This window comes from Pipistrellus kuhlii, unplaced genomic scaffold, assembly GCF_014108245.1.
Source record: "Pipistrellus kuhlii isolate mPipKuh1 unplaced genomic scaffold, mPipKuh1.p scaffold_m20_p_2, whole genome shotgun sequence".
Classification (NCBI taxonomy): domain Eukaryota; kingdom Metazoa; phylum Chordata; class Mammalia; order Chiroptera; family Vespertilionidae; genus Pipistrellus; species Pipistrellus kuhlii.
The window spans coordinates 42,744,722-42,765,540 of NW_023425515.1; the positions used below are offsets into that span (position 1 = coordinate 42,744,722).

At 35.8% G+C, this 20,819-nt stretch overlaps 1 protein-coding gene across 1 annotated transcript in view; it reads left to right on the forward strand.

Annotated features, from left to right (window-relative positions):
- The first annotated feature begins 382 nt into the window (after positions 1-382).
- The window catches only part of OSTN (osteocrin), a 41,238-nt gene continuing 20,801 nt past the window's right edge, over positions 383-20,819 (forward strand). Inside the window, exons 1-3 of the mRNA XM_036447557.2 lie at positions 383-509; positions 12,891-12,989; positions 13,886-14,100. Coding sequence (XP_036303450.1) covers positions 12,891-12,989; positions 13,886-14,100 — 314 coding nt within the window. The 5' untranslated portion in view covers positions 383-509. The remainder of the gene's footprint in view (positions 510-12,890; positions 12,990-13,885; positions 14,101-20,819) is intronic.

The window sequence follows — 20,819 nt, forward strand, 5'->3', positions numbered from 1 at the left end:
CCAAAACATACAACAATAAATCAGTTTGGGTTTCCGATGGTAATCTCCCAAAATCTTAGTTTGAAATGCCCTAGCGATTTAAAAAAAAAAAAAATCTTAGTGCAATGTATTTCCAAAATATGATTTGTAATTATCTGAGCTGGATGAAAACTTCAGGAAGAGGTGATGTGTCTGAGGCTGAATACACAATACTAAATGTATACTTAAATTTTCCAGAGCCCCAAATTCCTTTTTTTTTATTAAAATGCCATGATCAAAGCAATAGATATAATAAATATGAAGAGAGAGAATAGGAGGAGGAAAGAAAGAGAGATTGAAAAGAGGCTTGGGAAAATATTCAGTGGAAAATCTGTAGAAATGATGTAAGAGAAAGCAAAGGCAGGGATTGGAGTAAGGGGTGTATAACTGAGACTATAAAAACTCAGAGAGAAAACTCACCATCAGGGCTGAGTTTGGGAGAAACTGCACAGGCAGGACTCTAAAGTTAGAATCTCCTGACTTTTCACAAGGTAAGTTTGACATAAAAACTGATAAAACTTTCTTTAAGGATTTTTCTTCTTTTAGCTACTTTAAGATCTTATATCCTCTTAAATATTTTGGTTATATTTTGATTTTGTTAAAATTAGAAATATTTTGGGGGTAATATTTTCATCTCTAAAATGAGTAGAAAATCTAAGATAATTTTGTAATGCAAACCTTAGGTGGAGTTAATTGTTTGCTCAGACATTTCACATTTATTACATGATTTTTTGGCATTTATATTCCATTTCAAGACAAAGAGAAAGGAAACTCAAAATGTTGTTTCTATATGTATGTTAATAGTATTAGTTTACTACCATAAAATATGTCCAGTGTTAGAAAATGTTTTAATGTATAAAAGAGAACTGTTCTTATATTTATTTCTATCAAAATTGGAGTCAATGAAACATCTCTAAATTAAGTTCTACATTATTTAAACCTAAATTATCCTATGATTTTCTTCTATTCTTCAGTATTTGCTGAAGTGCTTTGGCTATTAAATGATTGAATTGAAAGTTAATCTGAAACATATATTTGAGTTCTGTTTAAGAACAAAGTTAAGATTTTGCTTCAAGGTTTGTTCTGTGGAAACATTGTACATTCCATAAATGCAGTTTAGCAATGCAAACTACTGTCCACTCAAATTACATTAATAGATTCTATAGATTCATAAATGTGATTATTTGTTTCTGAGTTATTTTTCTAGAAATTTCTACAATGATTTATGATGATTTTAATGTCCCTATAGGCTGTAGATTTGATAGGATTGTACTTAATTGTCTTCCCAAAAATATCAGGCATTTTTTGTGTCTCCTCTTAACTTTGGCACTTACCCTGCAGCAATCATAGAATTTTTGTTAAGGTGAGATTCCAGTAGTTATGAATTCAAGTCTCCTTTTTATAAGTTAATTGCACCATGGTTTCATTAAGTAAATTATTTAAGGTATTTAAGGTTGATATTTGTGTTCTCTTCCTCATTTTTCAGGGTTTTGAACTGATTCTTCTGTAATAAATCACAGAAATAAAGAGAAGTATATATGTTTAGTAGAGTTTGTTTGGGACATCAGGGGCTATAATTTCAACTTCTTGTTCAAATTCTTTCCATAATTTTAACAGTTGTATAATAAAGTTAGATTAATTGAGCTTGTCTTAAAGGAGTAGAACTCGAAGTAAGCAGTTCCAAAATACAATATTAGCCCAGCACTGTCACTATGCAGTTTTGCAACTTCAGGCAAGCCTTAAGCATGGAGTGAGGCTGAATAATGTTCTGGGGAAGCTCCCGTATCAGCAATTTTCCCTATGTTAGAGAATAAGCACCCAGATAGCAGGATCTTGGGGCTAATCTTTAGACATCATCTAATTTAACCTCCTTGTCAACAGTTCATCTTCTTTGATCCCTACTCACCGGACAACTATTGTTTAGATTCAATGGTGCCATGGGAGGAGCACAAGCTTTGGTTAGGAAGCACTACTTCTAATCTCAGTTCTGACTTCACCAGCCTTCACCTAACCTCCTAGGGATCCCTTTTCCCTCAGTAAAAGTAATCTCCTAGCCCTGGACACACCTCCACCCAGGCCAGCTCCCAGGTGCTTGAAGATCTCTCTGAATAAAGGCATTTTATTTTTTAGCTGAGCCCTTCTCTCTTTTCTCCAAATAATTCCCAGGGTACCTCTGCAGCAGTGGTTAGCATCAACTGCCATTAATTGCCAGTTTCTTGGTTGGCTTGAACTAGCTGTTGCCCAGCCTTACACTTTCTTCCTGTGGATGTCCCATCAGCTCTGTCCTCAGCACCAAGAACCTGCTCCCTCCTCTTCTTCATCCTCATATCTCTTTTATATCTCTCCCCATATCCTCTCCCTTGGGCAAGTTCATTGTCTTTGAATCTCACTCTTTTCATCTATTGAAGGTTTAAACTTGACAATTTCTGCCGAAACTGGTTTGGCTCAGTGGATAGAGTGTCAGCCTGCGAACTGAAGGGTTCGATTCCGGTCAAGAGCATGTACCTTGGTTGTGGGCACATCCCCAATAGGGGGTGTGCAGGAGGCAGATGATCGAAGTTTCTCTCTGATAGATGTTTCTAGCTCTCTATCCCTCTCCCTTTCTCTCTGTAAAATGTATGTATTAAAAAAACAAAACTTGACAATTTCTAATGAGAACCTCGTCCTTCCTAAAACTCTGTATTTTTATGACATGTAAGTTTCAACTTATGGGGGGTAAGGAGGAAACGCACCTTTAAAATATCACCCAGCCCACCACGGCACCCTGACTGCTGTCCCACGAGTCATAGCTGTGGCTTCTTGGGGCGATGTGTTGGTGATCACATTTCCCTGCGAGCTCTGACCTTCCCTCTACACCAGGTCTTAAAGAAGACTGGAAAGTAATGTGCTCTCTGCCTTGGCTTCCTTCATAGCCCATCCCCTCCTAGCTGTTCCCTTTCTTTGTAAAGTGTAGTCTCTGTTGCAAGGTCCTTATTTCCCATAAGGCTCATGGCGGCTCTGCTTTCCTGACGTAATCCTGACCATGCTATACACTCAGGATTACAGAAACTGTAAAAATCATGAATCTCACAACATAATGAGTGACTTTTTAAAAGTGAGATCGATAAAGACATATTGTGCATTATTAAATAAAAAAAATTCATATAAATTATGTTAAAATTAAAAAAAATTCAACTAAATATTCACTTTCATTAATTAGATCTTGAAACATAATTATGTTTTGGGTGTAACTGAGATTTCTTCCCTTTGTTTACTTCCCATCATGATATTCTCTATAGTTGTATGCGAATGTTTTAATAGAACAATTATGGCTGCAGTTAATGACAATGTGTAATATACTGCAATGTGAAATAGAGTAGTTGCCACTTATAAGTCTCTTTAGTGAAATTTCCTTTCCCTACTCAATATTATTTTCTATATTAAATCTAATTTTCTATCACTTTACCATAATTCTAGATTCCAAAGACTAACTTTGTTCCTTAAAATGAACATGGATAACAAAGATTTTCTCTTTTTTCCCATAAAAATATGTAAAAAAGTTGAAAAGTTGTTATACTCACAAAGCAGTACCAAGATGGCAGCTATTATTTATTGAAAAATTACTTTGTGCCCATCACTTTGCCTATATTATTTCTAATCCTTATAATAAACCTACAGAGTAAGTCTTTACCCCATTTTCCCAATAAAGATATTAAACCAGAGAAGCAAAGAAACCAAGTCAGGAATCAGACCCAGGTCTCTGTACCTTCAGAGCCAATCAGTGTTTTTCTGCCTATTCATTGTATTGTGCTGGAAAGTACCCACATACGGTATTACCAAAAGTTAGGAAGCTAGAGTTTTAAAGCAACCCAAATTGTGTCAGTTCGTTTATTAAAACAATGTAATTAGAATATTTTCCTTACAGGTCAAACATGACTGTTATGAGGACAAAAGGAGATAGATGAATACTTGCAAATACTTTTTTTTAAAGTTACATACAAAAATTGTGCGTGAAGGAAATGAAACATTCCAGGAATATTTGGAGGGAGAAATCCCTGGCAGGGAAATAATAGGGGCTTCTACCAGGCTGTGAGCAACAGGGAGAGTGTCTTACTCACTTTTACGCCCCTGACATCTGCTATACAGTGCATACTGATATAATAAATGCAGCCTGTTATTATAAAATTTATAGTTTTATCCCTTCATTTACATTTTAAAGAGTATTTTTCATGGATTATATTGGTTAGTTTAGTATAATTAAAATATTCACCAGTATTTAATTAAATATTATATCTAAGTACAAAGTGGGCAGAAGGGTGAAGGAGGTAGTGACATTCCACATCATCCTGAGGCTTACTATGCCTTATTTATCTGCATTCATCTAACTTATCCCTTTGAAAGCCTTTTGCTACCACAGAAAAATTGCCTGCACATCAAATGGCCAAGCAGCATGTCATGTGCAGCTCTACCAGCTTTTTCTTTCCACAGTTTAAAAGATTATGTGTTTTTTTTTCCTTTTATTTAAAATTAGAGTTAAACAACAAATGCCCTTACCAGGGCTGTATACAATCATACAGATTATTTTCTATTTCTAGGTGACAATAATAATTCAGGGATCTCAACATAAATGGATGTTTGATAAGGAGAAATCATAAACTATACTGGGATAATTACCAGGGAATATTGATGCAAGTGCCTTTCATTAGAATGAGAATCTGCCATGTGAAACATTAATTGACATACTGGGATTTTGCTGTAGGTAAAAAAAAAAACTTGGGCAAATCTCCTCTAAGCTTTAGTTTCCATATCAATAAAACAGTAATGTTAATATCTGCCCTGCATTCCTGTTTACCACCATATACGGCTGCTCTATGCATTTATTCAAAATAAGGTTGACTCTATAGCAGACATGGTATTAATTGCTAAAACACACTGGTGAGCATGACATCATTCTTACCCTGAAAGAGTTGACATTGACAACTAAACACTTTGCTAAACATGCATACCCAGGCTTTTAAATAATGAGATCTTCTTTTAAAGTGTCATTGTAGGTTTCTGCCTTCTTAAATTATTGAAAATTCCAAATGGAGAAAAACCTCAAAACTTTACAATTTTGGAAGGCAATAGTGTCTATAAAAGAATGAAAATGGTGCCAAAGAGAATGAAAGTAGTTAACACATGTATCATAATAAATTATCATTTTCCTGCTTTGTATCATTCAGGGAAAGTCGTTTTAAAACACAGGTGTCTTCCACATTAGGAACATTTCCTCCTTAGACATTTTACTCTATAAGCAACTTGTTTTGGGGATGGAAAAATGCTTTATACTTCGGTGTTTGAAAACGTAAATTGTTGTTCTGGCTCTTCTCCTAAATGACTTTGTGGCTTTGGAAAATTTCCTACTGACAATTGAAGAGCAATGAGAAATGGGAGAGGACTCATTCCTGACATTTTAATTTAAAAAAATAAAAACTGGAAATGTTAAACTTGTCAGTGTCACCTTCCTTTCAGGATCATCCTCATCACATAAAGCAAGATGACCATCAAACAACGTACAGAAAATAACACATTTCACAAAGAGACTTTTAAATAAAGGGATCAGCCCATGAGTATTTCTCAGATGTATTTTTGTGAGGCTGATATAGGTGATGTGTATGGCCTTGTTGGAGGCTACAAGTTGTAATTCAGTTGCTCTTAAATGGAATCCTCAGTGATTTTGAACTTCTTATTTGAGTTTATAAGGATCTAAAACTCATGCCCCTGCTTCTAAAGTCCTAAGTGCCACACTCACACTCAGTTCGCTTGTTGGTAGAGCCGGTTTCACTAAAGCTGTGGAATAGCAGCGCCAATAAAGAAGAGCCCGCAAAATCCTCCCCTCTGCTTTCCAGCTACTGTCTCAAGCACCTGGTTGCTTCCTCATCAAAGGAAACTAGCAACAACTCTCTTTCACATCATTCATTGAAATACCAAGATAGTCTGGATAATGTCAAATTGCACCGCATCCTCTTGGTTGTTTAACATACATTTTGCCAATTGTCTCAGTAAGCGGCCCCGAATTCCCTGGATGGTTGTTGAGTATACATTTTATGTTCCCTGGAAGGAGTTGGCTTCAAAGACCTGCCTTCAGCTCAGTAATAATGACTTTTATATACCATATCATTAATCTTTCCCCATTACCTTAAAGTTTACACAATGTTTTCTTGCACAATTCAGAGTTCCCACTGAAAAGTTTTTACCTCTGATAAAATACGAAGAAAAATTATGAGGTGCTTTTATACAGATGATGTATATCTTTATATATTTCAGTGAATATATTAAATATAAATTAAGTATTTGTATTGCTCTTATTTGAAAAACCTAAAGCAAAACCTAAACCATAATTTATGCTCTTTGTAAATTAATTATGTAATTTTTAAATGAACTATAATTAATTTAAATTTTGGGAATTCATAAAGTGAGTTTTATTAAATAGATGACAGTTTATGCATCTTGTTCAACATTACCAGGCCCATAAATAACACAAGGACACATCCTTATTCTTCAATTCAATTCTGAGGTTTTTTTCCTAACCATCACAGAAGTAATTTTCTTATGTTGAATACCTAGGCATTGACTGACTTTCATTTGTAAGTACTTATTAGTACATCTAAAGAAGAATTTTGGAGTAACATTGTATAAAATATGGGTGTATATAGAAGTTTGTTGGTGGTTTTAGATAGCTGAAAATTCCTTTTATCAAACACTCCTATTTTGTATCAACTAATTTTTATATCCATTAATACTATTATTTTTGATTACTATGAAAAAATTTAAATGATCTTTTACCTTAATAGACTGTTAACTCTAAATGCAGTAGAATAAGAATTCAATAAAATATTTAAAAATTTTAATATCAATTATGTGATTTTTAAAATTTTACCTGATAATACATTAAATGTTATACTATCTTTTCTTTCTCTGAGGAATATAACAGCACACTATGAAGTCTGGCACCTCAGCTCTAACAAATTTTGTTTTAAAAATGTGGAGGAATTGACTTAAGCATGATGACAAAAAATGTGGAAAAACAAACATTGGAAAAAAAATAGATATATACTATTTCATTCATTCTGATGTAGGTTTAACATTTCTGAAATTAGGATGCCTTATACTTGGTAGTATGTTATAATTTAATTGGTAGAATTTCTTCTTTCTTAAAATACATTTATAAAATGGGATCGCTTACCATAAATGATATCTTACAATGAATGATTTGGAGGTCCTCTTGTTGGGTAGATATTCAAGAGAAACATATTTATGTCAAGACCTACTTGCAATAGTATACACAGACATGGCTGACTTGAGGAACAATACAAAGGTTTTTCTAGCTAAACATTCACCTCCACTTATCATTACTTACAGTGTCTGCACTTAGAACAGAAAGGAGCCAGATTTACCAACAGACTAAAAAGCAACTTTGTAGGTCAGTTATTTTACTCAGTCTATGGAAGAAATTTAAACTTAAAGTCATACAGTGATATAGCCCCCAAGCCAAGGCAGTCCCTGACTCTCAGAAATCTTAAGTCAGGTCTCTTTCTATTACCACAAGCCATACAGACTTTGTGTTAAGCATAGACCCTTTTAAGCCCTCTTTTTAAATAAAATTAAAAAAAAATAGACTCTGTTATCTACTATCCCTACTGCTTTTCTCTATATAAAAAAGGCCTGGGTAACAGGGTAAAGGATGTACTGAAGAGCATACTCTGTTTTACAGATTTACTTAGAGTCCAAGCTGATTTGCCCCTTATCTAGATCATTTTTTAAATGTTTTTATTGATTTCAGAGAGGAAGAAGAGGGAAAGAGAGAGGGAGAAGGAGAGATCAAAACATCAATGATGAAAATCATTGTTTGGTTGCCTCCTGCATGCACTCTACTGACATAATTTTCTTACATTGAATTCATTGGCTGAAAGCCTTCATTTTTGAAGTATTTAAAAGGGGGATTGAGCCCAAAACTGAGGCATGTGCCCTGACCTGGAATCAAACCAGTGACCTCTTGGTGTATAGGTCAATGCTCAACCACTTAGCCACACCAGCTGGGCAAGACCATCATCATTTTCAGAGTAAGAAGATTGTGGGCAGTGCCGTGGACAGGCCTAAATGGTCATTGCCTAGTGTCTGAACTTGGGATCAGTTATAATATGTCCTGTTATATCTCACTTAAACTCCTATGCTCTGTCAAAGTGGGAAGAGAAGTAATTTAAATTACCATTAAGTACTTTATCATTGAGCCCTTTATTTTTAGGTTTGTTGAAAATAGGGACAAATAGAGTATATTTTGAATATTTCTAATAAATATATAGGGAAAATAATTTCAAAAGTTATCAAGATTCACTCCAAGCCAGGACTGGTTTGGCTCAGTGGATAGAGCGCCGGCCTGCGGACTAACAGGTCCCAGGTTCGATTCCGGTCAAGGACATGTACCTTGGTTGCGGGCACATCCCCAGTGGGAGGTGTGCAAGAGGCAGCTGGTCGATGTTTCTCTCTCATCGACGTTTCTAACTCTCTGTCCCTCTCAATTCCTCTCTGTGTAAAATCAATTAAAAAAAAAGATTCACTCCAAAACTTAGTCTTCTTATGAGTGTCTGGGTTAAATCTGCTATCTATAAGTTAGATACTATTGAAGATAAATTTCCTTAATCACCTGAGTAATTTTGTTTTCTTCAACTCTAGCCTTCAAAGATAGATAGTTTAAAAGGTTTTAGTTAAGCCCTGGCCAGTGTGGCTCAGTTGGTTGAAGTACCGTCCAGTACACTGAAAGTTTGCTGGTTCGATTCCCAGTTAGAACACATAACCAGGTTAAGGGCATAGGAGGCAGCTTATTGATGTTTCACTCTGACATTGATGTTTGTTTCTCTCTCTCTCTCTCTCTCTCTCTCTCTCTCTCTCTCTCTCTCTCTCTCTCTTTCTCTCTCTCTCTTCCTCTCTAAAATCAATAAAAAGCATGTCCTCAGGTGAAGTTTTTAGTTAAAAAGTTCATTAGATCAGATCTGGCTAATGTTGCTTCTCTTTATTAGCTTAATCCTTCATCCCAGTTCTTTGGTTTTTAGGTCAGTGATTCGCAATCTTTAGCTACTGCAACTCACTGAATAGATAATTTTTTTTACAATAAAAAAATTGTAAAACTCCAGAACTGATTCTCAATAATAAAAAATCTTCCTTCATTTTAACAGAATTCTCATGTAATGCTGTTTTAAATACAATGAAGTCAACTCCTTTGCTACTAAACTTTCAAAGATATTATATGTCCCTGCACTATCAATGTTCTAAAGGAATATTCAGTATATGCTATTTCCCAAACTTAAATGATCAAATTTTATACCTCCCCCCACTTGCTCCCTCCAGTACCACTCCAGTTACATATCAGGTGATCCCTTCAGAATATAAATTCTTAAATGTGCAGTGTCTTTGACACAAAGGTTAAGTTGTTCCACAGTGTGATATGTTTGTTTATTCAGCGGTATTATCTAAAAAGTGAAAATGTACATTAGAGACTAATAAGCTAAAAATGAATGAAGTACACACCAAATCTTAAGGCAGATCTCATGTCCATTGTCTCTTACAGCTTCTCATATCCAAAGAAATATTTGAATATTACTCAAAAATTATTGGTGTACTGAAAAAAATTGCAAACACTTCCACTTCGCTGTCACACAATGAACATCCTATGAGTGTTTTTTTCTGTGATCTGGAGTATACATGGGACAGAGCACATTTTTAAATCATGGGCTATATTTATCCACTATCAACAAAATAGGGAAATGGAGCTGAACCTAGTCTTTTCCTTCCCTCCCTATAATTTCCTCTGTTTCTAATTTTGTAGCAATCAAGTTTCAACTAGTTAATCAAATGTCTTTTGTGTGGCAGGTGCCAGGGTGTTTGTTTTCATTAGTGTACCAAATGCCATATTTAGGAACTTGGCCTTTCGGGTAACTGGCTACAAGCATGGCTTTAAACCATTAAATGTGTGTATTTAAACTCTGCATTTATTTTTACATCTCCCTATCCAAATAATCAGGATGTGGTTATCTGTAAGATGATACATTAGGACTTTTTTCCTATATATACCCAAGCACAAAAATATATGCCTCAGACATAATCATCAATATGGTAAACACCAGTCATCCTGTGCCATTTATAAGATCGCAGAAATGGAGAAACCAGGTTAGGAAAATGTGCATAAAAATAGTTAAAGGAAATCCACATGGAAAGGCTTATAAAATTGGGCAATTTTATACTTTGTAACCTGTTTTTAACATGATAAAAAAAATGAGGAAGGAAAACATCACAATTGTGGTTTATCTTTGATTGAATGAGAGAACTATTTTAAAGAGAGAGAGAGATGCCAGAAATATGAACTAATTTTTAAAATAGTCATGTTTTTAATATATCTTCCTTTTTTTCAGAAAAATCAAAGAGATAACAAAATCAGAGGGCAGGAAATGTTATTTAGTGCTTGATTTTTTTTTTTTTTTTAAGGAATAGATAATGCAGTTTTGGGTTGATATTTTTACCAGATCTGTTGAGTTCTTTCTTGTTATTTTTCTAGTGTCTCAATATAGGGATATAATCATGATTTATTGTTTTTATACTTACCATAAAACTCAGTTCAAATATTAGCTTTTTAGGAAGAGAACACAGAATTTACAGAGAATGGGCAGAATACAGAGAAGCAGTTGTGACTAACATTGTGTGACAAGATTTCAAAGTAGATCAATTGGAGATATAATGAAGAACTAGTTTAGACTACATTACATGAAAATTAAGATTATGTTTGACAAATAAGTATTAAGAACAAAGCTAAAGTATTTTATCTTAGCTTTAAGTATATACTTAAAGCGAAGTGTCTATATAAAACACTTACTTGCCTATTTTCTCCAACATACATTTATTACTAAAAATCTACAATATTTAGTAGATAGTAACAATATTTTAAGGAAGAGTCATAAAGAAAATCTTGGGTCATACCAAACAGAATGTAGTTTACTAGCGACATATTTATTAATATCTCATATATGTTCTTTCACTTACAAACTATAAATACTATATGAAATAAAGAGGTTATACATGAATGAATACAACTCTCTCAAAGCTCTTTTGAAGTGATAATGACTCCTCACTTCACAAAAATGGAAAATAAAGCTCACGTAGGTTAAATAGTACACTCTCAAGGCCACACTAACACTGAAGCAAAAATGAGACACGGTTGTTCAGATCCATCCTAGAACACATTTTTTTCTCTAAATTATTTTTTAAAGGAAATAGGAGTTTACTGAGATCCATTCATAAAGGTGGACTGGGAGACTTCGCAGTGCCATAAGAGGTGGCAAGGCAAACCTATTCTGTAGTAACTCGCAGCCCGTGGTGATCTTCCCTCCCCCATTGCCACTGGCCAAACTGACAGCCAATGGGTCTGAGATAGACCATAGACACACACTTTAAATGGATGTTATAATAGTTTTTAATGTGAAAAAGTCATAAATGTATAAATGACACATCTTTGTGCTTACCACACAGAATTAACAAATGTAATATTTTCACACATACACACATATTTATGATAAGTGCCTTATGTTTCCTTCATAAGCTTATTTGCTCCTCACTCTCCCCAGAGGCAATCATAGTCATGAATCAAATTCCATTGGTTTACACTTTAATTATATATATATAGATCTCTAAACATGTGGAATTATTTTTTGTACATCCCGTTTAGGCAAATGGTAGTATGCTATATGTAATGTTCTATAAAATCTAATTTCCCCCAAAACTGTATTTTTGAAATCCATACAATATTTAGGTTATTTAACAGCAGATAGATGCATGTTTAACTAATTTGCTTTAAGTCCATGCTAGGAATATACCTCAATTGATGAATCCATTTCCTCTTCAGTAAGTTAGTGTGGTTAATTCTAATTTTTTTTAAATATATGTTTTATTGATTTTTAGAGAGAGAGGGAAGATAGAAACATCTATGAGAGAGAAACATCAATACCATTTGGCTGTCTTCTGTATGCCCCCTACTGGGGATCAAGCCTGCAACCTGGGCATGTGCCCTGAGTAGGAATAGAATCCTGACCTTCTGGTTCATAGGTCAACACTCAACCACTAAGCCACATAGGCCTTGCTAGTTTGATTCTAATTTATTACTATTCTAAACAACGAGGCTATGACCTTTCAGATACATGTCTCTGTATAAACTTGGGCCCATTGTTACTTAATTTTGTGTCTAGTTGTAGAATTTTATTAGTCAGACTTATTTAAATTTTCCAAGAACTGATTTTTATGTGCCTTGAAAATATATTCCACTTTTAATTTGTTTTTATTTTGTTTATTGTATCTTGTACAGAATTTTTTAAGTTTGTTATAAATGTTGCTTAAGAAATCCTTATATATATCAAGGACATAAAGATATTTCCATATTGGGTCTGTGACATTTTTAATTTAAATGATTTTACTCAAAGCATATCCTCCTTGGTTCACCACAAACCTCACCAGATCATCCTTTCCTACCTGACCAATTTTACACATTTCCCCTTAGGTACATGAGACTGTAATCCCAGGATTAGATAGTTAAAAATAAAATTATACAAGTTAGATTTCTCAGACTGGGGTTACTTTGAATTAAATTAGTATTATAGCTATACAACTCCAATCTATGTTTCCATGGAAATGAAGCCATGATAGAATTCATTCTGAGAGATTGACAGCTTCTATAAACTGTTATTTAAGTTTTGCCTAGTAGAAGCTGAATAATTTAATTTATCACCTCTATGTAATATGCTTTATAGGAGTTTTGTTTTCCTATCATTACATGCCAAACGAGTAATGTTAACCCTGTTGTGTGTGACCTTTAGATGCTGGACTGGAGGTTGGCAAGTGCACATTTTGTCCTGGCTGTGACACTTATCCTGTGGAGTTCAGGAAAAGTACTCTCAGTGGATGCAGTTACTGAGGTAATGGGAACTAGCTTAAGGGACCAAATATATTTTCTATTAAGATAAGCCTTTTCTATTAATAACATACTTTTATGACTTGGATGAACTACAAAAGGGCACTATATGCAATAGACAAATAAAAAAAAACAGGAAATTTTACATGGGGCAACAAAGTCATTGAGAAAGCTCTTTGAGTCATTGTAAATACTTATTAATATTTGTTAATAAAGCACACGGATGGAAGTGTAGATCCCCTGAAGGCAGAGACTACTAGATTTTTTAATGCAGTACATAGTGAATGCTTAGGGCTTGAATTAATAAGAGGTGACTGAGTGGTGGGGGGTAAAAAACCCATGAAGTTTAGTGTTTATGGAATTAAGTCCATAAAAATTTATCAGTACTAACTATAAGTAAAATTTATTAAGTACTAACTATGAGCAAAATAGTGGGGTAGGCATTGAAGAGAGTCAATAAAAGACTAATTAGACATAGTCATTACCCTCAAATTACTCAAAATCTAATATACATTACAAATATAATAAATCTAATACAAAGGAAAATGTAACTACTGTAAGAATCAAAGTATAGCTACAATGCTGTGGGAATGATAATAAAGGATAGAGTTGTTACAGGGAAAGAATCCAAAAGAATTATCTGCTAATATACTAAATTTGAGATGTGAGCATGGAACTTTGATTAAGAGTGTGTGTGTGTGTGTGTGTGTGTGTTGTTTTTCTTTAATTTCTGTTGGGTATACCTCACCTCTATACGTGTTTGCCCTCAAAAGTCTCTCTGAATCATAAATCCGTAGAAATCAAGTTTTATGACAGGTATATCAGGTAAATGTAGCAAAAGTCAAATGCATATGATTACAGATATTTGAGGTGAATAGAATCACCTTTCTTGCTCGATAGACTTTTGATGTTGGAATCAGAGATGCGCAGTCACCAGCCATAGCCAGGGAAGAGAAATCAGCAGCTGATCTGGCAGCAAAACTCATGCTTCTTGATGAACTTGTGTCTCTGGAGAATGATGTGATCGAAACAAAGAAGAAAAGGAGCTTCTCTGGTTTTGGGTCTCCCCTGGACAGACTCTCAGCTGGCTCTGTGGATCACAAAGGCAAACAAAGGTAAGTAAGTAAGCACTTGCTTACTAAATATTTTGAAAGTCAATACATAAATGTTATATGTAAATAAGTACATATGAATTTATAATAGCATACATGCATATATATAAAATATGTATTGCATAAAGATTATATGCACCTTGGGGTACCTCAGCGTAGCCTGTGAGGATCAGGCTGAAACCGACAGTCCAATATCACCAGCCACTCTTGCCTGCCATTTCTGCTTATCCTGGCCCTGCTGCACCTGCAGCCTCCACTGCTCAATAGGCTCACTGCTGCTCTGCCGTGGTCTCCAGGTTGTGGCAGCCAGCATGAGCCCTGTGTCTGGCACCTATTGGTCAGTTGAGTGGCGCTCCCACCTTGGGAGTGCACTGACCACCAGGGAGCAGCTCCTGCACTGAGTGTCTGCTTTCTGTTGGGCAGTGCATCATAGCTACCAGCCAGTTGACCTGTCATTTGGTTGTTCAGTTGTCCAGTCGCTTAGGCTTTAATATATATATAGATAATATACATTGAAGTTTCAACATAATATTTTATTTAAGAAGTGTTGTATACAGAGACTATATTAGAGATATTCTCTATCTACTTAATATAGCTCAGGATGGAAGATATAAAGGAAAATTAGCTAGAATTTAATATCCATTTGAACAAATTTTTACATATAAAGACTAAAAAATAAACTATTATAAAAATTAGGGAATATTTTTCTCATGTCCTGTGGAAACTACTAGATGAGTTTCTCCTGGCAACCAAAATAGATGGAGAAGTGTTATTATAATAATTGGTGCAAGCATAACTTTAGAATTAAAACAAAATATTGATTGCAAGAAAAAGAGTGTCATGTGTTATGTGCAATTTGACAACATAGATACAAAAAAGTATCAAATAATTCAGGGACAATAGTGAGAGCATATAACATTTAAAATGAGTTTGTGATTGCTTCATGGCTATTAACTGGAAATAAAAGGATATTACAACAAATATTTGCTTAGGGACATGGAGAAGAAGCAAAAGAAAGATAAGCCATTAAATTTAATGGATCTTTTACTAAAGAATAAAAGACAAAAATTGAAAAAAGAGACAACCAAGGTTTTTATATAAATACTAGAGGCCTGGTGTACAAAATTCATGCAGGGAGTGGATATGCCCCTCAGCCCAGACTACAACCTTCTTTAATCTGGGACCCCTTTGAGGGATCTCTGACTGCCTCTCACAATCCAGGACTATTGACTTGCAACCACTCACCTGCCTGCTTGCCTAATTGCCCCTAACCACTTCTGCCTGCCAGCCTGATTGATGCCTACCTGCTTCCCTGCCAGTCCAATTGCCCCTAACTGTCCTCCTCTGCCAGCCTGATCACCCCTAACTTCCCTTCCCTACAGCCTTGGTCGCTCCTAACTGCCCTCCCCTGCAGGCCTGATCGCCCAAAACTGCCCTCTCCTGCTGGCCATCTTGTGGTGGCTATCTTGTGTCACATGGGGGGGGGCCATCTTTGACCACATGGGGGAAGCCATCTTGTATGTTGGAGTGATGGTCAATTTGCAAGTTACCTCTTCATTATACTGAATTATTATATAGGACTAGAGACCTAGTGCACGAAATCCATGCACTTGGGGTGGGAGGGTCCCTCAGACTGGCCTTCCCCCTCTCACAGTCCCGGAGCCCTGGGTGGATAACCAACGGACAGCTTAGACCCACTAAGCCATCAGTCGGACATCCTTAGCATTGCCACAGACGCGGGAGAGGCTCCCACCACTGCTGCTGTGCTCCCCCTGTGGGATCACACTGACCACCATGAGGCAGCTCCTTTGTTGAGTGTCTGCCCCCTGGTGGTCAGTGCACATCATAGTGCCGGGTCATTCCACCATTCAGTCATTTGCCTATTAGCCTTTCATTATATAGGCTATGCTATAGATGAGGCCCTCTAGAACCATAAGAAATGCAAAAAAAAAAAAAAAAAAAAAAAAAAATTTTAAAAAAATTTACTGTTAACTCATTCTCAAATTTCCCCCACTTAAAATCAAATTGCCCCCCCACCCCCACTTTGGGGCATGTGCTGAACCTTGGGAACCACTGGGCTTGACGCTTTTTCTCTCAGCTTCATTTCTGAATACATACACATATACCATGGGAATTGTGATCTCTTCCCTGCCTACCTCACTGAGTAGTCATGAGGAGGTTCTGAGCTAATAAACCTAAAAATGTTTCATAAAGTAAGTGATGTCTAAATGAGAAGGGACTGTTATTTTTAAGCCCACATGTACCCTTGCAGGTAGCAGGTGCTAATTAGGGGAGGAGGCCATGATTGTTTTCTGGGACTGTACCTATGGAAGCTTTACAGAGGGTTCTGCAGGCCTTGGTGGGGCAGGCTCTGTCCAGCAGCCCTGTAGCAATGGTTGTCCCTGGAGGCACTGGCCAAGGGAGGGGGGGGGGGGGTACTAAGGGGATGCTAGGGAGGCGGAGAGGCCAAAGAGGAAGTAACTGTCAAACCTCCCTGCTTGGCGTCATTTCAAAGCTGTATGTGCTCAGAGCGGGGTTCCAATATTCTGGAGTGGGGCAGGGGCCAGACCAGGGCAGGGCCAGGCGGGCTAGGAGTTCAGGGTTAGCCACAGTCTCGGGCGAGGTTCAGTGCACTTCCACTGCAGAGATGGTGCCACTGCTGTAGGGGAGGTGGGGATGGGTCTGATCCTCCGGAGAGTTGTAGGGAGGAGAGGCATGCCTGGCCTCCGTGGAGGGGGCGCGGCTACAGCGGGCTATGGGCCCTGGGTGCCTCGGGGGCACTAACCGGTCATCGCCAGTGTGCTATTGATGTGGGTGCCCCTGGGGAAGAGATCGGGAGTCAGAGGTGTGGTTTGCAGCTATCCCCAAGGCTGGGTCTTCTTCGGTCTCCCCGGGGGTGTGGGGGCTGGAGTAAGGTATCTGTGCAGGGGGATTGGAAGAGCTCCCTGTGGCTGCTTCCCCTTCCTTCTTTGCAGTCTGGGCTCCTGTCAGGTGCTCTCCTCAGACCCCTGGGAACTTGGCTCCAGCCTCCCCGCCCCTCTGTGGCTCCTGGGCACGCCAGCCCCACTCAGCTCTCCCAGGCCGCCTGCCTGTCAGGAGGCTGCCCAGGCGCCCTGCTTTGGACAGAGCAGTCCTGGGGCAGGGAGTGGGGGTGTGGGGAGCAGCTCCAGTAAAGTTTAGTAAACCCCAGGTCCCCTTGGGGATTTGGCTGTGGGGCCACAGGGGAGTCTGCCTGGGCAGGACAAAATCGCACCAGACCAGAGTCCCACCCGACGGCCCCACAGCCCCGCCACCCTGCTGAACGGTGATGATGTGAGTGTCCCAGATAATTTGCACATTCCTCTATTATTACTATAGACATTACTATAAAAATAACTGTAAGAATGAAAGTTAAAACTCCTCTATAAGAATGAGAGCACAATAAAATAGGACACAGTGAAAAACTTTATACAAAATATTCACCTATATAAATATTACTTTTCAAATATAAGTCCAAAAATATTGATCATATCAATAAATGTAAATGGATGTAACATACTGTTAAAATACAGGTATTTTCAAATTGGCTGACAAAAGAAAATTAACACTTTTTTGTATATAAAAGACAATTAAAAATAAAGAGATTTAGAAAGGTTGACAATAAAAGAGTGGACAAATTATACAAAAAAAATTAAAAATAAAAAGTGTGTAAAATATATTTCAAAGAGAATGCTAGGAAATTGAAAGAAACATATTAATAATAGGTTTCTTTGGTTTATTTTTTAAAAAATCAAGACAAATTACCTATTGAAAATTTACAAAAGATATACAGAGTATAATTCATAAAACAGAGCTTATAAATCTGTCTGGAACTCTGAAATTCAATAACAGAAAATATTTTTTTCTTAAGGGCATATGGGATCTTCACAAAATATATCACATCTGATGTGATAAACACCCTGAAGAAATTCTAAAGAGCAAATATATCACAAAGGCATTCACTAACTGAAATGCAACGAAAGAAGAACTTAATAATAAAACAAGAGGGCACTTTTACCTAGAATGACATTTAAACCATGTCATTAAATAAGCCATTGGGTCAAAGAGGAATACAAAATTTACATCTATTATTGAAAATAATAATAATGGTAGTGTAATATTATGGGCAGATAAAACAAATATCAAATACAAATCACCAATATAGTAATAAAAATAAAGGTAACACTACACAGCAAAAATCTACAAAAAACAGCAAAGAACAGGAAAAGCAGGTTAAAAAAAAAAAAAAAGAAAAAGCAGGAGGTAGGGATGAACAATGATAAAAGCTGAAATCAAAACTACCTAATAAAAGAGAAACATGCAAATTGACCACACCTTAGCTATGCCCACAAGCCATGCCCACCAGCCAATCAGGGTGAGTATGCAAATTAACCCAACCAAAATGGCAGTTAATCTGCATATCCAGACCAGAGCAAACATTGAAGACAGCATAGAAAGAACCAAATGCTGTAGAAGGGAGCGAAGCTGTGGTGAAACAAGCAAGCAGGGCAGTGGAGACAGAAGGAAAGCAGATAGTGCAGGGAGAAAGGAGGAAAGCAGACAGGCTGGGGGAGAAGGGAGGGAGGTAGGCTGGGCAGGGACTGCAGCAGGAAGCCCTATTGCAGGAATCTTCCTGCAAAGGGCCTCTAGTACATATATAAAGCAAATTGCAGAATATAATAAAGCTATTTTTCTGAAAGTAACCAAAGGACAAGATATTACCTAAATAAATTAAGAAAATTTAAAATGCAAATTCACAAAATTAGAAATGACAAGTTGGAAGTAACCATAATAAACCACCAAAACAGAAAAACTTAAAAAAAGAATAGGAAACTACTTTGCTCAACTGAAGACCTAGAACATAATGGATAAATTCACAGGAGAACTTTACTAACTCTTAAATCATCAGGTAATATCAATATTATTTTAAATTTTAGCCCATGATAAAAAGTAAACTTTCCAAGTTTATTTTTTAAAGAAATATATTGACCTTCAAATCAAAACTATTGTATTTATAAAAGGAAACTTTAGATATACATATATTAATATCAATGCACAAAATCATAGATAAAATGTTAACGAACAGAATACTATAACACTTTAAAGATATAATATGTCTTAACCAATGGGTTTTCTACCAGAAAAGTTGCATGATTTCATATTAGGAATTTATTTCATGTAATCCATCATATTAATAGAGCAATGGGGGGTGGAAGGGAGTAATTATATCCATAGAGTTAGAAAAAGTTTTTGATATTTTTTAAAAGTGAACAAAATAAGAAATGACAGATACTTTCTTGACATGATGTGTGTGTGTTTTGTGTGTGGTCTGTGTGTGCCTCAGCTTAAAAGTTAGCATTTTACTCAATGGTGAATTATACTGGAAGCTTTACTAAATAAGAAGCAAAAAGAAATGCCCATTACATACACTATAATTTAGAAATGCATTTAGATAGCAACAACAAAAAACACATAATAATAAAAGTAAAAATTAAAACTATGTTTATTTACAAATAAAAAGTTGGAAAACCATGATAATCAATGGAAATTATAAGGACTAACTCTTTGGATACAGATACAAAGAAATGCATAAACATATAAAGCTAATAGCCCTTCTATATACAAAAAGAAATCAGCTTTGCCTGTATGGTTCAGTGGTTGAGCATTGACCCATGGACCAAGAGGTCAAGTTTGATTTCTCGTCAGGATAAATGCCTGAGTTGTGGGCTTTTTCCCCAGTAAGGGGTGTGCAGGAAGCAGTTGATCCATGATTCTCATCATTGATGCTTCTATCTCTCCCTCTCCCTTTCTCTCTCAGAAATTAATAAAAAAAATTTTTTAAAGAAATCAGAAGATAGAATACCTCATTTACAATAGCATAAAGATAGGAAAATACCTACATACAAGTAATAACAAAGAATGTCCAATGAACATGTAAAAAACTATCAAAATAATTATAAAATTAAAAAAATAGACTTGAACAAATGAAAACACATCTTTGTTCAGACTCAATCTCTTACTAAGTTAAATTAAAAACAACATGATTCCAATAAACATACCCTTATTTAAGAAGTTATCATAAAAAATCGTCTGGAAGAATTGAAAAATAGCATACTTAGGAAAACCCTTAAAAAGAAGAAAGAAGAGCTCTATCAAACACTTTAAAATAAATTCTTTTCTTTTCTTTACAATCGCATATTACCAGCTCATGTGTAAACAAAAGCAAAACAGAAGAGAAATTCAATAAATAAACTCAATTATATATCTAACTGTAAGATATTTTAAAGGGAGCATATCATATTAGTGAGTAAAATGATATATTTTGAATAAGCAATTTGAAGATATGGAAAAAAGGATAAAAATGATCAAGTCTCAAAAATAGTTCAGAAACTCAAATGAAAGGAAAAAAAGATGAACCCTTATAGTTACTATAAGAAAACATTGGTGAAATTCTGTATATAGAGAGGATAGATAAAGTCTTCCAAATTCTGGTGCAAACTTCAGAATAATTCAGAAAAAAAAGGAAAAAATAAATTTAACTACAAATTTTAAGAAGTTTCCATGGCAAATGATACCATAAAAGAATTTTTTTCAAAAAGAATAAATTGGGAAAATATTTGTAACTCATATAAAAGACAGATTGTTGATATCTTGAATATACAAAGAACTTTTAAAAATAGAGGAGAAAAAGTACAAAGCTATTA